This window comes from Apium graveolens, unplaced genomic scaffold (genome assembly GCF_009905375.1).
Source record: "Apium graveolens cultivar Ventura unplaced genomic scaffold, ASM990537v1 ctg1923, whole genome shotgun sequence".
Lineage (NCBI taxonomy): Eukaryota > Viridiplantae > Streptophyta > Magnoliopsida > Apiales > Apiaceae > Apium > Apium graveolens.
In genome coordinates this window covers 76,878-98,114 of record NW_027417447.1, presented here as the reverse complement: position 1 = coordinate 98,114, position 21,237 = coordinate 76,878, and the positions used below count along the sequence as shown (strand labels likewise).

The following is a 21,237-nucleotide window of genomic DNA, read 5'->3' as shown; positions in this document are numbered from 1 at the left end:
ATGTGTGGCACATGGGGGCTGATTATATTTGTAATATATATATGTGTGTGTGTGTGTATCTGTTGGGATATGCACTAGTGGGATGCTGAGATAACTAACTTGCAGTTGGGGCTCAAGACTTGGTGGGAAATTCAAATTTGAAGGCATTTGAAATCCTGGAACTGCTAGTAACTGCCAGCAGTTGGGGCTGTTGGTGCTGTTGTGGCTGTTGGGGTTGCTGGGGGCCGGGACCAGTCTCGTATATATAGATAGACATTTCCTGAATGTAATCTAAGTAGTATTATGTACAAGTTCATATTGTATTCCGCACTTGTACTATATGTTAGGCATTAGACAAAGTTTGTAAGCATATGTTGGGGTTGTATCATTATATTGTTGGGCAATAAAAGGTTGTGCATTCAGGCTCGTAAATCTGTTGTGTCTTTGCATTTGCTTGGTAATTAAACACAGTAGCACACACGATCGGATCTTGGTTGTGCGTGGGTTTCATAGTTATATACACTGTTGGGATTGTTGGGGTTACTGGGCGACAACCTCTCGAGAAGGCTGACTACTTGGGCATTTGGGCGATCGAGTAGGCCGCACAGATCAGAAAATTCAGGGTTGAAAATCTGACCTCGTGACAACTGTACAGGTACTTGGAAATAAGTCTCATATTAATTCCACGTGCTCACAAGATCCACCGTAAAAAAAAGGGTTTTGATTAAAATATTTCAAAAGAATTATTCAAAACACTACAGAGAACAACTAAAAAACCCAGGCTTCTAAAGGAAGAAATTTGATACTTTCACTACCTAACTCAAGGAATATCTCTTACACCATGCCCCTCGCGTCCAGATCTAGCAATAATTTGTCCAGAAAAAATACTCAAAATTTAGGATAATTGACACAGGAAAAGGAATCATAAACTGTTGAAAACTTTAAATAATGCAATTGCAATGCAATTTACCATTTCTTTTCAATATAGTTAAAGCAACCCGCATTTGGGATAAAAGCCAACAATATTCCTTCTTTCAGTGTTTTAAATAGCTGCAAGGATAGCAGAATTCGACTGCTTTAGCTTTGAAAATATAAAAAATACTAGCATACTGAATATAAGAACTGGTTACACAAAGTTATAAAAAATCTACACAAGACGTCTATGTAAAAAATGTATACCCATTTATTATTAGTAGCGAAACAAGGAGAGTTCCCTAATTATACCTACTAGTATTGATGCCGCTTCGCGTTGCGTTGGTTTTTTAATAAGTTAAGAGGACAATCAAGTGATTACACGGAAATACTTTTCCAAAATTAGGAGTTTGGATGCGTATTGTTATTTTTTATGAGGGTGCCCAGGAACCGGAAGAAGGTTAAATGAATGGGATTACATATTTGTGAAAAGCGTTTAAAAAGGATTTAGTGCGACGAATTTGTATTTTTTTTTGCCGGATTACTCCCTCTTCTTTGATATTTTCGGTCCGTAATGGAACCTGATATCGAAATCAGTTGAAGATTTTAATATTACATTGACGGTTACTCAGCTATAGAAACTGTACGTTTAAGAGTTATAGAGTAGTAGTGGTAAACATTATGTGGTAATGTCATGATGTCGTCTGTAGTATATGAATGCAGAATGTATTTTAAGAGTGAAAGATCCATACCTGACAGGGTGCGTTCTCTATCCGGAGCTTCAGTAAGAGCTCACATACCTTCTTTATGTTTGGAATAATTCTACCTTCTTGATAGTAAGCAAACATGTATGTAAGTCATTGGTATGATGTGGCTGACGTTAATGGTTAACTCTGTACAGGAAAGAAAGTTGTAATCTGGTTGTTCAGTGGTTAAAGATTTGGAAGTAGATTCCTTTCTAATCTCTCCAACCGACACTTCAGTAATACTGTTAGAGGTACTTAGTTAGATTGAAGATTATGTTATCAACTCATTCCAGTATAACACAGCTACCTTCTGCAAATACTAAATATATTTTGAAATTCAACTAAATCTAATATAAGTCTATATATTGAAAGTGTTGAATAAATTTATTTCAATTTTAGTAATACGTAAAATGAATTTTTCCATAACTTCAACTTTTGCTTTAATAATATTGGACATAACATTTGCAGGAGATATATCCTATAATTATGTTTTTTAGGGAAAAAAAATTGTTCAAATTTAATTTACGTTGTATAGTTTAAGTTTATTTATTCAAAACCAATGATTCGGGTAATTGATAAACTATGTACGTAGCTTGATAAAATTTATTAGGTGATAAATACATTTTTCACCTCCGAAATCTGAAAATTACATACAATATCGTGTACTAATCATGTTAAGCAAATTGTAATTTACAAATTTACTACTTTTAACTTCTCTAACTTTCTTAAGAGCAAAATACTAATCTTAATATTCGGATGTCATTACCGATTGTAGTATTTGTTGTTACAACATTTTTTTGGTTAGTGCATAATATAAATTAATTTGAATAATAAAGTTTTTAAAACCTTTTGTAAGGAGTTAATATGTACATGTGAGTAAATAGTGCATTTTTAATTTGTTTCATATAAGTGAATAAATACATATCTGAATTTTTAAATATAATGGACGTTTGTAAGTTCTTTTTCATTGTATAGTTTAAATTCATTTATTTTAAACCAATGATTAAAGTAATTTAAAAACTATGTATGTTGCTTATTTTTTTTATTAGGTAATTTGTGAATTAACTATTTTTAACTTCTATAGGTTGTTAAAGAACACATTTCCAATCTTAATATTCGGATTTCATTACTCTTTAGCAATTTTAAAAAACAAATTAACAATGTAGGTGCAAATAATAATTGTTTATTACTATACGGAGTTCTTGAACAATGTATTGGTCTCGAAAAAAATTGAAATTTTTAAGTTGAAGATAATTGTTTAATAGCACTTCTGTTTATTGTTATAGGAATTATGCGATTCTTTTATAATAAGTTTTCATAATTGACACGATGTACTTACGTTACATTAACCAAACTACATGATTACAGTGTTGAAATAATTCCCTTTTTCTGTATCCAATATATATGTAATGAGGTACAATTAATGTTTCATTTTAAAAAATCTATATAAAATTTAATCGCATACTAATTTCTGGATAGATGCAATTGATTGACATACTATTTTTTGACATAACTGAAGCCGTCATTTGTGATTTAAAAATAATGTAATCTATGTTTTATGTAAAAATCAGATTATTTATTCTTTATTCAATTAAACTCATAATTATGTATTTAAATCAAAGTTAATATTATGTATTTAATTATTTATTATAAATAATACTGATTGGTTGAAGTGTTTTCATCTGCTACCTAACCATTCGTTGAAGAGACACGCCTGTTAGATATTGTGTCTTGGTGAACGAACAGACGGGCCATTGCATGTGATACAGCTGGACTATTCATCTCCCCCAAGACCCCTATTAAAGCAGACTGCATCTGATTAGAAACGGTTCATTCTTCATCTCGTCTCACTCATATTACTATTTCTCTTACGCTTCAGTCAACTTCAGATCAATCACAGCAATGGCCTCTGCTTCAAAGAACAGGTGAATCTCTTAACTCATGTATGTAGATACTTATGTAAATACTCCCATTTCTCTGAAATTGTACTCCCTTTATATGATTATTCTGTGTTTGCTTACTGTTATATGATTTTCATATTATGCATGTCTTCTTCTTACTCACTTGACTGTCTTCTACACCCTTTGTCCTCTTCTTACTTGCATGTGTCGTATAATAGGATGTCCACACCCATATTTGTTGTCCTCACTTTATGCCTCAACTTGTGTAGATTAATGGTTCATACCTTCTGTCAAATATAAATTAACTTAGGCCTTTTATTAAAATTTTGATTCATGTGTTGTAAGTGCTAAATCGGGGGGTAAAAGTTTGTAGTTTTCCAGGGTTGGGTTCATTCCTCATACTTGTCATATGATTTCTTTCACTTTTATTTCAACTGACTTATGGTATTCTCATCGTTTCATTTCCTGTTGTTACATTATTGGTGAACTTAGATTTGTATTTTTTTTATTTTACTCCTATGATATGGCTTTTTTTAATGTCTCCTAACAGTGGTAGCAGTTCCGATGAGTGCGAAAGTGTCAGATATGAGAACCGGAGATTCATCAGCTCGGAGAATATGGAAAAGAGCATGACTAATCTCAATGCTAACTTGGCGGCTGTGTCGAGGATGGTAGAGGAGCTGGGGCAGAGTCACATGCAGTTCACTGGGCACATGACAATGCAGCAGGAAGAGTTTAACAATAGGTTCAAGGCGCAGCAGCAGCTTTTGATTGAGGAGATTAGGCTTCTGAGGATTGAGCATGGTGAGATCCGCATGAAGATGAATGAGTGGTTCTTAAGGCTTAAGAGTGGGGATGGTTTTATGTTTGTTTCTATTTTATTACGTTTTAATTAAGTTTTAATGTTTTGATGAACAATGTTGTTTTATTTTGGATGATCGGATTCATATGTAAACATATTTAATGGTTTGCACTAATGTTTTATGAATATGGTTTGTTTTTGAATGTTGTCATTCATTTTTATTTTAATAGGATCTTTTTTTCATGTATTACCATGAAAAGGTAATGCTTCATTACCTATCTTTAAAGTAGACATTACTTAGAGTAGGGCTACATGGGCAAATAGTGTTTAGAGGCATCTGTAAGTAACTATCAGTAGGAGGAAGGCCAACAGACTGATATAATTAGTAAGGCTGGTTGGTAGGTAAATATACTGAAGGTTATGTACTCTGGAAGAACTATTACTTGACTTAAACTTACTACTACTCCAAAATATAGGTCATGTCAGTAGGCAATTAGTATTGTGCAGCATCGAGCCGCTCAAAAGGAGTACGGCTGATGTCCTGGCAGATACAGTTGATGATACAACTCCTCCTCTGCAACTTGTACTTCAGCTTCCTTCTACTTCTGTCAAAACTGTTGTCTTACACTGCAAAGTTCAAGCTCCTGTATATATATATATTTTTATTACATGTACTTTTATACAAAATTTAGTTAATCAAATATAATGGGAGATTGAAATGAAATAGTAAGGTCTGATTACAACTAACCATTAGTAGTCTTATTTATTCATTTCTATATCGGTTTGTGCCAATATTGTTTCTTGTGTTAATTTGTAACATTAAATTATAATTTTAAAGAAGAACATAAATTTTGACATTATTTTGCTTTAATTTTTTTTTAATTTATATTTCGATTCTAAAATTTTGTTTTCTAAATTTGGTTCGCATTTGAATGTACCTTTAAACGTAGGATGTAATATAACTGTATTTGAAAATTATTTATTTTAGTCAAAGTTATTAAATCGAGCAAAGTTAATAAATTTATTGAGAAAAAAAATGTTAAAATTGGAGGAAGGAACATGTATTTTATATAACACTACATTTAAAAAATGACCAAATTTTGACATCATTATGAAAGAAGAGACAATTTTGTTTATAAATATTTTGTTTAGCCATTCTTATTTAAATTGATGGAGTTAAATAATTGCGACATACATTAATCAAAAATTATTTGACTCTTTCGTAACATTGCAAGGAACGAATGGCGAATGCGTAATTGTTGTACTATGATACTGGCAGAATTAGTAAGGAGCACATCCAATCGGAGGTAGTCCTGCGACCACCACTTTCCCTACATTTGCAATATACATATTCTGTATCATCAAATAAAGGTAAGGAGTATGAAAGGCTAGTCCCATAATTTTATGTCTAAGTGCTACAATCATTCAAATACATGCAAAAAAAAGCACACACAGCTATTGAAATTTTATGTCTAAGTGCTACAATCATTCAAATACAGCCTTTGCCTGATGAGTTTGTAAAAATTATGGGTAATCAATTGACCGGAACAGTGTATCTCCGGGTTAGAAATGGTGATGCATGGCAATATTCATTGGATAGTGCCAATGCATGCATAGACACTTATGGTTCTCTGAGCTCAATAAAAGTTTGTTTGATTTGGATGAAGTTTTCAACAATTATTCTGTGAGAGAGAGTTTTTGGATTTTCTTCGATTGTGTTGGTCCATCAAGTCTATACTTAACAATGTTTAGCACAAATTGTATGGATATTCTTAATTAAACACCCGTTAAAGTGTCTTTCAAAGAACTGGGGAAACGACTGTGTTTTGAGGTTACTGATATGTCTACGTCATATTCAGATTCTTCAGGTACTTTTCATTTCAGTAAGGAGTATATTACCAAAAAACCATACAAAATAACCAAATCTTTGTTTGGTTTATAATATATGCTCATTTGGAGAAATCGTCAGGCCAAACAACAGGTACAACAGTACTCTGTCCATTTGTAGGGATGTTTGTTGGGCTGTATGCATAATTCATACTAATTATTTCTATTCCAGGATTGATTAATGACATTTCATCAGGAGGAAGTCAATTACCTACGATTTTACATGATGCGGCTGAGGCAAATGCCGAGGAAGGTACCTTTGAATTGATGGGTTAATGACTTGTTATAGTTTCATACATAAGTGTATATTTTGTGCGGGTGATCGTTGGGATGTATACAAAATTTTAACTAATTATTTGTATTCCAGGATTGGTTAATGAGATATCATCGGGAGGAAGTCAAATACCTGGGATTTTGCATGATGCGGCTCAGGCAAATGTGGAGGAAGGTACATTTTAATTGATGGGTTAATGACTTGTTATAGTTTCATAAGTAACTGTAAAATTTCATGCTGCTTTAAGAGCCACCCAAGAAAATCCAGAAGTATATTTTGGTGAAAAAAAAATACCCTTTCCTTCACAGTAACTCTGTTGCCGTCACCTGTTGATCAAAGAGGACACGGAGTGGTATGATTACATGTACCCAGTCCTTGTAAAAAATTGATTATGCTTAATCCGTACTTGTGCTCTTAACTTTTTTTAATCTTCCATGTAGTATTTCCCAAGACACATGCTCCAAGTATTTCGACCATGGACCAAATCTACTCTCCTCGGACTTCTATTTGGAGATGGTACTTGGTATGTCGTTGTTCAACGAAAGAGGAAAATGTGTCGATTTGGATTGTGCAGGAACGATTTCACCTACGACAATAACTTTATTGCAGGCAACAAACTACGATTCATGTACCAAAACAACTACACATTCTGAGTTGTTCTCCTTACTTAATTGCACTTCCAATCTGGCATTTGAAGGTTATTTGTACTTTAATTTGGAACTTATTTGTACTTTTGAAGTTTTGTTACGTCTGATCAACTCTTCGCATTTTAATTATACCCTTTCTTCATCTATTTCTACGGTCATTAGCCTAATTCCTATTTTATTATGTTACATGTAAGACGAAACAATTGAGAATACGTTTGTAGAAGCATAAACTACTACAAATCCGTAACATAAGTTACAATATATAATGGTAAAGAGCAATGTATATTATACAAAAAAATATTTTCCCGCAATCCGATTTACATAATTACTTAATCACAATACTGTATCACAACACATACATAAAATCAAACAAACTAAGCTTTTGGAAGGTCGTAAAAAACTTCTTTGTACACAACGTTCTGGGTTAAATTTGTAGCTGCACCAGACTTATCATCAACAAATATAGTGAGGCCAGTGGGTGAGGTTACTCGACTAATAGCAACATAATATTGTCCATGAGTGAAAACTGACTTAGGTAAGTATAGCCCAACTGTCTTCAGGGATTGACCTTGAGATTTGTTGATTGTCATGGCATAGCATATATGTAGAGGCATTTGTTTCCGTACCAATTTGAATGGCATTTTTGTATCTAAGTGAGAAAGCTCCATGCATGGAATGAAATGCTTCGAACCAACAAAGGTACCACAGATTACTTCACATTCCACACAGAATTCCAGGCATTTGGTCACAATCATCCTTGTACCATTACACAAACCTAGCGTTTGGTTCAAATTACGCATTAGCTTAACAATGGCCCCAACCTTAAGTTTTAGATCATGAGGTGGCATCCCAGCAACATTTAAGGAGTTCAAATACTATACTGGGAAGGCTTCATTCGGATCCTAATCTGTCCCACCAAATTCCTCTGCAGCATCAACACTAAAATAGGACACAGATTCTCATGGGAGCTTGTCTACAATAAGCGAATTGAGGTGGCCCATATTCTGGTTGGTAGGCGTCAAAATAGCTCTCTCGCTCAAGTATTGTGTATTATGGCTTTTGTGAGAAAAATCAGGATACGTGCTACAAATCATGTTATCAACTGTGTTCTCAGTTTTTACATCACAGAACTGAGACGGAATCAAAATTTGATTTTCAATGAGTGGCAAATTGCAAACCCGAGGTGGACTGACCTGGCCATTACCAATGTCAAGTACCCATTTTGCAAACATTTTAAGCTCTTCACTTTCACTATCACTTTCACCTTGTTTCAAGCGCATGTTTTCTGTCAGCAAGAATACTTGGCAAATGGACCACAGCCGTGACCTGGTGATACAGGCAGCTACAATATCAGCACAATCTCCATACGTAATGACTGGGAGGATTTGACGGAAATCACCACCCAGAACTACAGTAATACCGCCAAAAGGCATGTTGTAATGTTTTGGATCAACAGCTTTCATGATATCCTTCAACGATCGGTCTAGGCATTCGAATGCGTACCTGTGCTGTATAGGCGCCTCGTCCCATATTATTAATTATGTATGCTTTATGAGTTGTGCAATATCTGAATCATGGGCAATATTACATGTTGAACATTCATCAAGAACTATTGGAATTTTAAATCTGGACTGCGCAGTCCGACCACCGGGCATTAATGTGGCAGCAATCCCAGAAGAAGCCACTGGAAGCACAATTTTACTTTCTGAACGTAACTTATATATAAGAGTTCTCCATAAGAATGTCTTTCCACATCCACCACTACCATAAACAAAGAAAATCCCTCCAATATTACTGTCAATAGATTATATTACTGCATCATATATTTTTCTCTGCTCCTCTGTACAGTCCTGTAGTAGTTTGGCAGCTTCATACTCCATCTTCCTAGTGTCATAGCTTGTCTTTTCAATGATCAAATTGTGTGTTCCATTGTTCAAATAGCTGCAAGGAGGTTGAGGCAACTGATCAAATTTCTTCAAGGATTTACCAACTAATCGGAGCAACTCATCTATTTCTGCAATATTATATATATTAAACTATTTAACCGCATTCAGGCAATTATAGAAAAAATCCAAACAATTAATGGACTGCAGTTCAAATCCGCAAAAAAATTAAAAATTAGTTGTAGACTATAATGTAAAAAGGTCTCATACCTCCTAAAGCATAGAACTGCAGTTGCGTGTCGTTGAGAGTGAATAAGGTATTTGGACAACTTTTACGTCATCTCAGTAAAATATCATCAACCATGCTCTTCCAATGTGTACTCCATAAAGTCTTCAAATCAGTGACTATACAATTGACAATAATATGGACAAAAAGCTGTCGAATCTGGGGAGGTAATCCACCTGCAGAAGCTTGAGTCAACATTTCATGCCATTCTTTATCATCATCCAATAAACCATACTCTTTACAGGCATCGCGAAATATACTGTAACAAACTCTATTAACGGTCCGAAAAGACTCAAAAGAGGTGGCACCACGTACCTTCGTAAGCAATAAATGAAGAAACCAAGGCTCTTCCGTACTGTGATGCGCATAACACAATCTACCTATTTGAAACCCACGCTTCCTCATGCTCCATCTCCTCTCACCATCATTCCACATATTAAACCTTGGAATATCATCATATGTGTACTTCCATGCATTAACATCAACAAAGTTTAAAAAAAAGACTTCCAGTTTACTGAACTTGTTCTTCTCCCTGGAAGCAACTTTACCAAGCACTTCATTGGCACGGAAGGTGCAGTTTTTGTCACCTGGTAAGTGAAATGGAAGTCTCTCAACAGATATAATTCTATGATGGATAGGGAAGCCAAATATCCTATAGGCTGATTCAGCACCACATAAATATTTGCCATCAAAATATGCATTTATCTCATCTATTCCCCCCTCATCATTGTCATTCAGTTGCCTTTTTCTCTTTCTCTGGACTTGAACCGTAGCACGATTATGGCCTTTCAAATAATATTTAAATAAATACTTAAGACTGCGTGCGTGACAATATATTTCCACATTCATATGGCATTGATACTTGACCAAAAGATCCTGGTTGTATGGTACTACCCACTGGTTTTCCATCTCAGTTTTCCTTATTTCAACAGTAATGTTTGTCCTGCGTCGCATATATATCGGGAACCCACCGTCATCAAAAGTACTTCGAGCACAGTACCTGAAACCATTTAGTTATTACAAAGTTTAGGTATTAGGTTAGGTTACTGGATTCTGAAATGACACAAAAAAGGTATGCTTATATTTTACTTTTTGGGAAAATGACGAATGTAACGTAAATCTTTCATGCATGGGGATTTGACATTTTGTAAACCACATGGACCGTGGATCATAAATTCCTTCACGGCTGCATAACCAACTGGATCTAATACGGATCTGGGATTTCTGCGGACACAAATTTATCAACATTCTGCTTGAGGTTGTTTTTCGAATCAGCATCAAGCCATATTAACATATGTACATGTGGAAGGCCTTTTTTTTGAAACTCGACGACATACATAACTGCAAAATTGGAAAATATAGATTATATTGGCAATTTTCCAAATAAAATGTACTTTTACCAAAATCTTCTCAACGTAATAATGTAATTACAAATTAAACTAAGAAATTCTTGGTAAGAACTCTTACCTCCAATACAAACCCCAAAGTGTTTTTTGTCCTTAACATCGACCATTAAGTGATCAAGTTTTAGCCTAAACACCCTTGATATGATGTCGGGACAGTTTGGAGCAATGCAACCAGGCACATACTCCATCATCTTCTTTGTTTCATCCCAAAGAGAATTACAGGTCATAGTGAGGAATATGTCAGGATGTCCGATATAACGGCATACGGCCAGCGCGTCTTGGAAATTTTGTTGCATGTATCGCTTCGAACCAACGTAGCCAGCTGGCAGAACTATACCTTTACCGATATTTGAACTGTCCACATCACCTCTACTAACAGACTTACAAATATTATTGTATAATTCATTCTGTAAAGTAGTTTGGTGAGTACGGAACCACCATAGTCGTGTCTGCTCAATGGTAGAAAAAGCATCAACCATATACTGTTGGAATAGTCTTCCACCAAGCCGAGGAGTCAAACCTACAATACAACTTTCATTATTTATTTATGGGGAACATAAACAAACAATATTATTTATGAAATATAGCTTATCATCAGAATCTCTAATTTTGAAAGCATATGAGTAGTAATTCTTCAGAGACAAAAAGCCACGTGGTTTGCAAGAACTATCAACAGTCCTTTGAAATTTTATCTTTGGGTGAAATCCATCTTCTCCACGTGGAAAGAGTAAAGGGTACTGTAAAGCCATCAACTTCGGATGAACATTAGAAACACGGACTGAACCTTTACCTTTTTCATTGACAACTATATCACGGTCGCCACATGTTTCTTCAGTGTTGCCAACCATAATGCCAGCAACTTCATCAGTGCTAGAAATATAGCACTCTCTTCCACTCTCAGATTTAATAACTTTGAGTGTAATCTGCAGCTCAACAATTTCATCACTTTCATGCAGATCACGCTGCTGCCTAAACTCACCAACTAATTGATTTGTTTCATCTAACATTGTTATAAGACCTCGTACAACCTCTTTATCAACACTTTCTCGGTCCTGAACACTAACCCACCAAAGACGATTATCAACTTCGTTAATGGTGTCATAAATGTAAAGTTGACAAAATTTGGGGGTTTCATTATCGTTCGGTATTAAAGATCCAAATACATGGTGGTTCTGACCATTTAATCTATACACATAAGGCGCCCTTCCACTGTTAATTGAATGATCTATGTTACCGCCGGTAGAAGTAAAGGCAAACATTGCATTGTAGAGCTGTATCAATCTATGAAAAGAAGGACCTCTTTTCTTGTCGTGGTATAAATCCAGCAAATACTGAGGGGTAGGAGGGATTTGAGGCAATCTCACTGCACCTTTCATGCAACAAAGAGAAAATATAGGACAGCCTTTAGTGACATTTTTATTACCCTTTCTTCCTTCCACATCCGAGCATGGCATTTCGAACATATGGCAGTAGGACCACCCAAAGAAGCATACTCCTCAGAAATGACACGTCGCGATGCATGCCTGCTCTGCATCAAATTACAATCTGAATTTATCTCATCAACAATGTCTTCATCATCACCATCATGTGACCAACTAAGGCAATCTGCATCATCTGTATTTTTTAATTTTAGTGTCATAAAATTAAATGTGGATAATTTTTTAGGAGTACATCTTTGTATTTCTTACCACTTGATTCACAACCACTTGCTTCATAATCTGATCCTTCAGAATCATCAGACCACAGGGAAGGAGCAACTACATTCGGACCTGCAACAAAACATTAAATTGTAAATCATAATTACGTAACACATAACAAAGACGAAATGTCACATAGATATCATCGCTTTCATTAAAGTCATTACTTTCTTCCTCATAATCAGTAACAAATTCATCTGCGAATAATTCTCTACCAAACCCAAGATAATTTTCCTTCCCTTTCTGGTTCAAAGGTTCACGTCCATTTAAGGAAAAATCATTAATATTTGATCGTGTTTCCTCTGTTTCATAATTAAAACAACAATTCTTTAGTTATTCCTGTTACCATAAGGATAAACAGACAAAACCTTAACAATGGTAGAATCTAATATTTACCTGTCACCATATTTCTAGGAAATGAGGCGCTACCTAAATTTGTTACATCTGATAAAGGAGTTCTGTCCTGACTACCTTCAGGAGGATTCATGTACTTTCTTCTGCTATTTGATCGGGGAGTAACAATTAGACTATTGGATTCTACCAACCAAATATTAAAGGCATTATTGCATCATAAACATAAAATAGTAGTTGTTTTGCAAGAAAAACACAGAGTAAATTAAGAAAACAAACAGTATTTGCAGTTGTTTCATTAAAATGGCCTGACCTAGGCAAGTCACCAAATTTCCTCCTCTTTCCCACCAACCTAACAATATTTGGTGTGGATTCCGTCAACATACCTGCATTACAGACCCAACATTGGGTACTCAGAACATAAGCCTAAGTATGGATGCGGTCTAAATTTTATAAGAATTAGATATTGTACTTGTAGGTGTTTTGTTTTGGCTCACAGTACTAACTATTGCTGGGGTGAACAGAGGTGATCGGTTCGTTTTGGGGGACGAAGTATAAACGTTGGACATTGATCATGTTAACACAGCAGCTGAACAAACACAAACAGAAGCATTAGTTAAATTTACATATACGAAGAGACGGTAGTCAATAACAACTAACTTAACTGTGGTCGTGCTCCTTACCTGTGGAAGAAGATAAAGCACAACGATCAGCAACAGCAAAGTCGACAACCACATTCTCTTTGTTACAATTCAATAGTTTCGTTCTTCTGTATTTCCGACCATAATCTGCATTCAAATCTTCCATGCTAAAGAACTTGTCAGCTTTTTCACCACTCATACGCTGCACAATGAATCAACCTGTACTAAAATTATCAACCGGAATTTGTATACACAATCTAAAAGGGGGTGAAGTCACTATTCAAAAGAGGGGGAGAAGTCACTAATCAACCTAAACAAACTAATTTGAATTTGAAATTCAAATTCAAAAATATGTAGGACACATTCTTACCTTCCAAGAGAAGGTTAAGAAGCTTTCAACATAAATTTTCTTCTCATCATCCAATATATATGTAATTATAAATTTAAAAAAACTAATCAGTAGCAACTTTAGTAATTTTTTATAACTTAATGGGTACAATACTGAAATGGGATTGAAATTACTATTTAAAAGGGGCAGTAGGAACTATTATATACATGGATTTAGTTCTTTAACTATTGATTAGAGATTGACAATACCATAGAAAGATCGTTATATTGTAGTAATAGAATTGCGGTTTATGCCTCCAACCAATATTGAATAAGCAGAGATTTGGCGATGATTTTATCACATTATTTTTCTGAAATCGAGTACTGGGAAATTTAAAACCCATTCTGTGTAGATTGGGGTTCATTTTTTACTTGTCCTCCCCTGCATATATGACCCACTGGCAAGTGCAATTTCAGTAAAGAGGCTTCATTATTTCAAACAACACGTATCAGAACACGCATTGCACCGTGACCCAAAATCATTCAAATCAAAACCCAAACTGGGTGCATGTTACAGCGGAACGGGCATGCCAAGATGGGCATGCCATGACGTCAATTAGCCGGGCATGTCTTTTCATGATTTGGCATGCCTTTTTACTTTTTTTTTTATTTTTTAATAATTATTTTAATATTAAAAATATTCAGAAATAACAAATATAATTATAAAATATTTACCTATATTTGAATATCTAAAAAGTTACTAATGTAAATGAATATTATGATGGTATTCGATTGTTACTAGACCTGGCAATTCGCTCGTGTCGTATACATTCGTGTCGTGTATTTTCGTGTTTCGTGTACTTGAATGTCAAACACAAAACTGACATGTTTAACGTTCGTGTACATTCGTGTTCGTGTACTTTCGTGTCGTGTATGTCGTGTTAATTGAATATTAATATATATTAAATTTAATATAAATATATATTAATATATAAGATTTTTAGGTAAAAAAATTATAAAATATATGAAAAATATATATTTAGATCTCAATTTTATACAATATAATGAACTTAAATAATATTTTGAAAATAAATATGCATACATTTATTATAATTCTACATATATTTCTAAAAAATATTAAAATTTAATTATAATATTTATTTATGTCGTATACTTCGTGTCGTGTCGTGTACTCGAAGGTTAAACACAAAACCGACACCAAATTTCGACCTTCTACTTTCGTGTTCGTGTACTAAAAATACAAATATAAACACTAGCCTGGAGATATTAGTATAATAAATATGTTTTAAATTTTATTATATTTAATTGATAAATGACATGCCATTTGTGCCTATAGGCATGCCTTCGTGGAGTCGTGACAGGTACCCTAACCCAAACACGCTTAATTATCTTCAATTCACTTTTTTCCCACTCTTTTTTGTCATGCCGAGCTTACAAATCCTTGATAAAATCTCACCAACGATGACGTAGTAGACTGTTATTTTTTAGCAAAACAAAATCAATTGACGATGTACGATGTAATACGATGATTGTGCTGCATTACCGAGAAAATGGGCACAGTTACAGAATTTGTATCAGGAGCTGAGAAGAATATGGACTATGGTGGAGACTGGAGAGCATCATTATCCATTATCATTACAATAATTTAGTAATATGTTTTTTTGTGAGAACAAACCCAAAAGTTTGAGCGGAGAAGAAGGAGAAATGATCTAACATGGACAACTAAAACAAATTTGAGAGAAGAGACCACTAATAAGATAGCGCAAATCATAATTAAATTGCAAAGCCCAGCGATAGTGTTTGCCTTAGTTTCTATGCTCCTTTTCTCCTCTAATGTTTTCCTACACTTTCATCTCTTCCATATTTTTAAAGTGCAGCAACTGCATGTAGCATTACCTCAAAGACTTAAAGAATTGACATGGCATACTTTTTCTTTAAGGAGTGCATGCATTTCTTCTATGTAAAAATGCATAAAGTTTGATACTCATTGCGGAGAAGCAAAGGGAGCTTTTGATACAGTATCCAACTGTACATAACAATGTTAACTTTCAACTTCACTGCAACAAGAGTAAAATATAATTAATTGAGAAGAGGATAGAGCTAAGCAATGAAAGATAAAGAGTACAAATAGAGAAATAGAGATTACATAGTTGTGGTCTATGTAAGATCCCCCCACCACATATGGGAGGTGAAATAGGATAACAAGGTTCATCTATTTTCTTGAAATTGAAAACTATACAAAAGACTTCTGCCAGATAGTTATCCTCCTAGACATTTATAAAGGCCGACAGCTAACAGCGAGAAAAACTCCTGTGTAAACATTAAGAAACTAAAAATTAGTACATGAACAAAAATAACTATCATGAATTGAGACTTGAGATTTTCTTTTAGGTATCTACATAACCATTTTTCCATAATTATATCCCAAAAAGAAAAAGACAATTAAGTAATTACCTGAAATACCCTTTGGACCCTCATGCTATTGCAGTCTGCCAAATGGTTTTATTTCTGGCTCTTCTTCAACAGAATCCCAATTTTCTTCAGCATGTTGCCATTCTTTTTCTTAGGACATTCATCGTCCATGTCCTCAGAAAAAGGTGAACTCAACTTTCCTCCGATGGTATGATAGTTGTCAAGAGAACCACTCCTCTCAATCTTGCCATTATTACCAGTCGTAAGCATTGCAGCAGCTGCCTCAGCCGCTTTCCTCCACTGATCAGACTGCACTTTTAATCTCCTCAGCTCAGCTTCCATCTCCGAATTTGCAGCCTGAGCTGCATCCAGCTGTTCAGTAACTCGGGCTGTTTTTCTACTACTCTTGTCAGCTTCCTCTGTCAAATAACTGAGCTTCGTAAGTGCTTCTCGCTCTGCATCCCTTGCTGCTTCAGCTAATTCCAGGGTCTCGTCGTTCACTTTATCCTTCTCTAGCTCTCTCTTCTTCATTTCCGTCTTCAGTGCCTCATTCTCCTGGGCGATACTCTGCAATTTAATTTCTTTGTCCAGCAAACTCGCTTTTAATACCACTAAATCCTGCTCAAACTTTTTAACCTCTAATTCAAGTTCAGACTCTCTTCCAGACAACTGATTCTCCATAACCTTTAAATGTAAGCCTTGATTCTCCTCCGAGATGGTGTGAAAATCTGTTTCCTTGTCCATCAGCTTTAACTTCAGTTCTTCGACATCAGATTTTGCTGAGTTCAAGTTTGCCTCTAACTCAGCTTCACGCTTGCGAGATTCTAATTTGGTGTGCTCCGCTACTTCATATGCACTTCTAATCTGCAATGTGCTCTGAATATATTCTTCCTGGTATCTTCTTTCAGCTGCCTCTAGTGCAGACCTTAATTGACCTACCTCAGATTTGACATGGTTAAGCTCCTTTTCGACCTCAACTGAGTTCTCATGTTTATCACTTTCTTGAGCAACAGTGATATTCCCTAATAAATCTGCTGCACTTTTGCTGCTTTCACTGTCATATTCTTTCTGAAGGTTGCTTACCAGTCCCTCCAGATGAATAACTTGATTTTTCGATTGCTCTAACTCTAAAGAAACAGAATTGTAAGCCTCCATAGCTTTCAGGCCTTCAGACCTTAATGTTTCCTCAGTTGATCTTGCCAGTGCTAACTGTGATTCAATTTCTTTAACATCTTCCAATGCCTGAGCTTTAGATTCTTTGCAATCAGTTAGCTCATGTTTCAGATTCTCAACCAGATTCAATGTTTCACTTAGTTCCTTCCTTAAGCTCTGTACCTCAGCCTGAGCTGATTCTTCACGCCTCGCATAAGTAGCTTCAGATTCAGCTACTCGCTCAAGCTGCATCTTCAACTTCTGTATATCATTCATGGCAGAAGCCAAGGCAGCAGAGTCTATTGAGTGATGTTTCTGGACAGCCTCAAGTTCAGACTGCCATGCTCTATCTCGATCCTGAGAGATTTTACGGAGCTCTTGAACTCGGGAATCCTCCGAAACAGAAAGTTCATGTATCTGCTGTTCAGACTCCTCAAGCTTTGCTGACATGGCATCAAGCTGTTTCTTTGCCTCTTCATTCTCTAGCTGAGCCTGCTTCTTCCACGACTCGTATGACCTCAACTGGTCATTTGCCTTCTTCAGTTCTTCTTGCAGCTGACTAAGCTGATTTTCCAATTCAGATATTCTTCCAGGTCGCTTCTTTTGCTGTTTTTAGTTCATAAAATCATCAAATCTTGAACAACATCACATTGGGAGATGTACTCAATTAACTAGCCAAAAAATTAGAAAATTATCGAATGGCGCCCGTTGCCTGTGGTATACTTTGTACACAAATAAAAGGGGTGTGCTCAAAGCTCACTCGACATGTAACACAAATTTAAAAGCAGGTTTTACATACTCCTATCTGCAATAAAAGATTATGCTGACAATGTACAAGGACACTGACATGACCTCCTTCAACAATAAAAACAATACATTACAGACGATAACTTTCATACTACTAGGTTCCCAAATCCCAACTCGCAACAAAAATCTTAAGATTATTTTGACTCATGCAACATAATAATTTAATGTACTTCCACAAGCAACCTTTCAAACATTTAATCTACCAACTCTCCTTTTGTTAGGAATCACCAGTCTTTATAGCATGAATCAAGAAACAGAAAAGACCATGGTGCTTACTCACACTCTTTACGTTTATCAACAGAAAAGACCTTGCACAGAACTAAATTCAGAATCCAGAAAAATTTTACAATATTGGGCGGCCTTTTCATTTAACCGATAAGATGAACTAGAAATGATATTATGATACCTCAGATGCTGGACTACGAGGTGACCTGCGATCAACAATTTTAGGACTTCTTGCTTTAGGTGTCCTTGTTGCTGGAGAGGGAACTGTATCCGAGTCTGCCCCTGCTGTCTTTTGCTGCTTATTACTTCGGGGTGTAGCAGGAGATGACCTTTGCAGTACCTCCAAGGAGCCAGTTCTGATCTCGAAGAGGAAAGGTAGTAAGTTTAGATTTTAATTGGAACAAACCACAAAGCACACATTAAAGTAAGTAAAAAAGAAAAGAAGTGCATTAGCCTTGGAACTTTTGAAGTAAAGGTACCTAAAATCTTTTACCTGGATAATAACAATGTTTAACAAATCTCATAAGAATTAAGAAGACTAATGACATGCATCTCTATAGAGGATGTTTCATTAATTAGTACAAATTTATATTGACATTGATAAGAAGGATGATATTACTTTTGTAAACAAAATCATATTAAGGTCAAGCATAAATATATGTTAAACCATAGAAATATATATATTGAACCCTTTCCCAAAAACAAGTCATTGGACTATATTAAGGTACTTAAGAAACAACATCAATTCTACAACAAAAGCCATATGCCACGCAAAGCCGCAATCTACGTTACACACTCCCGAAACAAATTCTACTAAAACATTTCTGGAAAGCCAAGTATACATATTTTGTTTCTTCAGACTCTAAGCATGATAATTCACGAGTAATTTTTTAGTTATTCTTGAGTGAGGAATTAAAACACCATAACAACTTAACAAGACATCTATTTTTCATTGTTGAGCTATACAGTTCATAAGTCTGTAGCAATTCAAGACTATGACTATCATGAAATACATTACTCAAACATAGTCAAGGAATATATACGAATCATATAAAATTCATTCATTCAGACCTTGCCTGACAGCTTTACTTAATCAATAATTATCTTACTAGTAAATCAGACTATGTGCTTTGTGAATCAATTCATATTGAACTTATACAAGAGAATCATGAAAAGACAATGCATTACACAGGACTCAAGCACCAAAGAATCATATCAAACAGAACTTAATTTTTCTAACTAACAGGGTCAGATGCCTACTCAAATTAAGTACAGGGCTTTACCTTGTTTTTGGTGTCTGCATATTTAAATTTCTATAGAAAGCAAATTATATCACTCTACGCTGAAGGCCCACCAACCCCACCGAAGCTAGACCTGCAGAAGTTCAGAAGAATCCTTGTGGGAGAAAGAACAGAGTGAAAATTAATATTTATACAAAATGTAGGAAGCAAAATAATAAATCTATGATGCTTTATTGAATCCCAACAACTAATCAATAAATATTACCTAAAACCAAAACAAACAAACAGCTGCAATCCCTTCAAAGAAACTCCACATAAACAAACTCCACTCCCAACAACCAAAACCATAACAGAAGGAAACAACTTAAAAGAGAACAGAATAGAAAAAGGTAAGCATCCTAGGAGAGACAAATATGACTTACAAGCCAGGTTTAAACCTTTTTCATTATACTTGTTTTTCACTCATGTGCTTAAGTTATTGTCTAAAAGCATTATTATTAATCCAATAGCATTAGATAAGTAGTAATCATTATCCACAAAGCATACCTTAAAAGACTTTAATTAGTTTACCAATACAATAATAGCATCAAAGGGAGATACGGCCATAACACATTAAAATATACATATATTTTCTGTAAATAAACAGTACTCATTGTATTTCCTTAATTTACTGACAAGGGCCTGACCTTCTGTAAACAAATCTTATTATTATCAAATAATGCCAATTAGTAGACCTAGATAAATCAAAGACCCAGTTAAAATTTGAGGGGTTCAACAAGAATTAAACAATAAGATTAATTGTATATTAAAAAAAGAGAGAGTAGAATAAACACAAAAGATGAATAGCAATTCAGATCTACACAAGTTGGGTAAGTAAAACTTACTTTAAAAAAACAGAGAAGAAAAAATGTATAGTACAGGCACAAACACACATATATACACTGAAATAAACAAGATTGAAGGTTGAAAGACTAATGTAACACATCATTGGTCAAGTAAAAACAAGCATAAAGATGAAGAAAAGAAGAATGTGGTGGAGAAATACCTAAATAGATGAAGCTGTGGCTGCGAAAATGAACTCAGAGAGAGAGAGAGAGAGACTAGTGCAGCAGTGTGTGTGTGTGTTTGAAAGTGAAAAAAAAGAAAACCCTAACTAGCTTGGTCTTTCCACTAACAATTTTCCAGTAGAAGTGACACAAATATCAAGGACACATTACAATACAGTACATTATTGTTGTTGTTATTAGTATTAATATTAGTTAAGTTTGGTTCTCTCTCTCACTGCTTCTCCTCTCAGTTTTCTTGTCAGTGTGAGGGGGTGGTGTTAGAAAAAGACACTGTTGTTGTTGTACGTTTTTTCAAACTCACCCTCTTTTTTACGTTACTAAACCTAACGCTCCTTCCACTTCGTCCCTCGACCACGCGCCAACCTTTTTTCCTTCTCTAATTTTATCACACATTATCCTGTTCCAAGCATTACCAACTTTTTTGAAAAATCTCCATTAATTTTCGATTCATCCCTGTACAAATATTATATATATATATAATTTTAAAAATCTGGTTAATTGTTAAAAGACTTTATATTTCATAATAAACAATATTATATATATTCAATATTAATATAATATTCAATATTGATT

The 21,237-nt window shown here is 34.8% G+C and overlaps 4 protein-coding genes across 8 annotated transcripts; all 4 read right to left on the bottom strand.

Annotated features, from left to right (window-relative positions):
* Positions 1–7,522: 7,522 nt before the first annotated feature.
* LOC141700198 (uncharacterized) lies at positions 7,523–7,996 on the bottom strand. Its single transcript, XM_074504017.1, has one exon. The coding sequence runs from the start codon at positions 7,994–7,996 to the stop codon at positions 7,523–7,525; it is 474 nt and encodes a 157-aa protein (XP_074360118.1).
* A 111-nt stretch (positions 7,997–8,107) lies between these two features.
* On the bottom strand, positions 8,108–8,611 carry LOC141700197 (uncharacterized). The gene has a single exon (XM_074504016.1). The coding sequence runs from the start codon at positions 8,609–8,611 to the stop codon at positions 8,108–8,110; it is 504 nt and encodes a 167-aa protein (XP_074360117.1).
* Positions 8,612–8,686: 75 nt separating this feature from the next.
* Positions 8,687–13,611, bottom strand: LOC141700196 (uncharacterized). The gene is made up of 12 exons (XM_074504015.1): positions 13,455–13,611; positions 13,098–13,157; positions 12,817–12,957; positions 12,588–12,722; positions 12,412–12,492; positions 12,185–12,337; positions 11,391–12,092; positions 10,785–11,243; positions 10,529–10,658; positions 9,413–10,317; positions 9,024–9,162; positions 8,687–8,942 (listed from the first exon to the last, which is right to left on the bottom strand). Exons 1-12 carry the CDS (start codon positions 13,609–13,611, stop codon positions 8,687–8,689), a joined length of 3,318 nt encoding a protein of 1,105 aa, XP_074360116.1.
* A 1,777-nt stretch (positions 13,612–15,388) lies between these two features.
* On the bottom strand, positions 15,389–20,923 carry LOC141700200 (interactor of constitutive active ROPs 2, chloroplastic). Of its 5 annotated transcripts, XR_012566242.1 has the most exons (6): positions 20,643–20,923; positions 19,640–19,751; positions 18,538–18,712; positions 16,215–17,930; positions 15,907–16,070; positions 15,389–15,817 (listed from the first exon to the last, which is right to left on the bottom strand). XR_012566242.1 is itself a non-coding variant. In XM_074504019.1 (5 exons), the coding sequence occupies exons 2-4, from the start codon at positions 19,657–19,659 to the stop codon at positions 16,263–16,265; spliced, it is 1,863 nt and encodes a 620-aa protein (XP_074360120.1). In that variant the 5' UTR covers positions 19,660–19,751; positions 20,643–20,923; the 3' UTR covers positions 15,825–16,070; positions 16,215–16,262. The 5 variants fall into 5 exon arrangements, 4 of the variants coding, with proteins under 4 accessions (XP_074360120.1, XP_074360122.1, XP_074360121.1 ...); XM_074504019.1 differs by lacking the exon at positions 15,389–15,817 and having other exon boundaries at positions 15,825–16,070; XM_074504021.1 differs by lacking the exon at positions 15,389–15,817 and having other exon boundaries at positions 15,825–16,070; positions 19,640–19,730.
* Between the last annotated feature and the right edge of the window lie 314 nt (positions 20,924–21,237).

What these genes read in the sequence shown, in the direction of transcription:
- LOC141700196 (XM_074504015.1), bottom strand. Translation starts at nt 13,611, where the DNA reads ATGAGTGGTGAAAAAGCTGACAAGTTCTTTAGCATGGAAGATTTGAAT. An exon ending in GGGAAAGAGGAGGAAATTTG is followed by an intron (nt 12,958 to 13,097) that starts GTGACTTGCCTA and finishes TTTGGTTGGTAG; the next exon opens with AATCCAATAGTCTAATTGTT. An exon ending in TACTGATTATGAGGAAGAAA is followed by an intron (nt 12,493 to 12,587) that starts GTAATGACTTTA and finishes GTTTTGTTGCAG; the next exon opens with GTCCGAATGTAGTTGCTCCT.
- LOC141700197 (XM_074504016.1), bottom strand. Translation starts at nt 8,611, where the DNA reads ATGAAAGCTGTTGATCCAAAACATTACAACATGCCTTTTGGCGGTATT.
- LOC141700200 (XM_074504019.1), bottom strand. Translation starts at nt 19,659, where the DNA reads ATGCAGACACCAAAAACAAG. An exon ending in ATGCAGACACCAAAAACAAG is followed by an intron (nt 18,713 to 19,639) that starts GTAAAGCCCTGT and finishes CTTCGAGATCAG; the next exon opens with AACTGGCTCCTTGGAGGTAC. An exon ending in CTCGTAGTCCAGCATCTGAG is followed by an intron (nt 17,931 to 18,537) that starts GTATCATAATAT and finishes AACTAAAAACAG; the next exon opens with CAAAAGAAGCGACCTGGAAG.
- LOC141700198 (XM_074504017.1), bottom strand. Translation starts at nt 7,996, where the DNA reads ATGCCACCTCATGATCTAAAACTTAAGGTTGGGGCCATTGTTAAGCTA.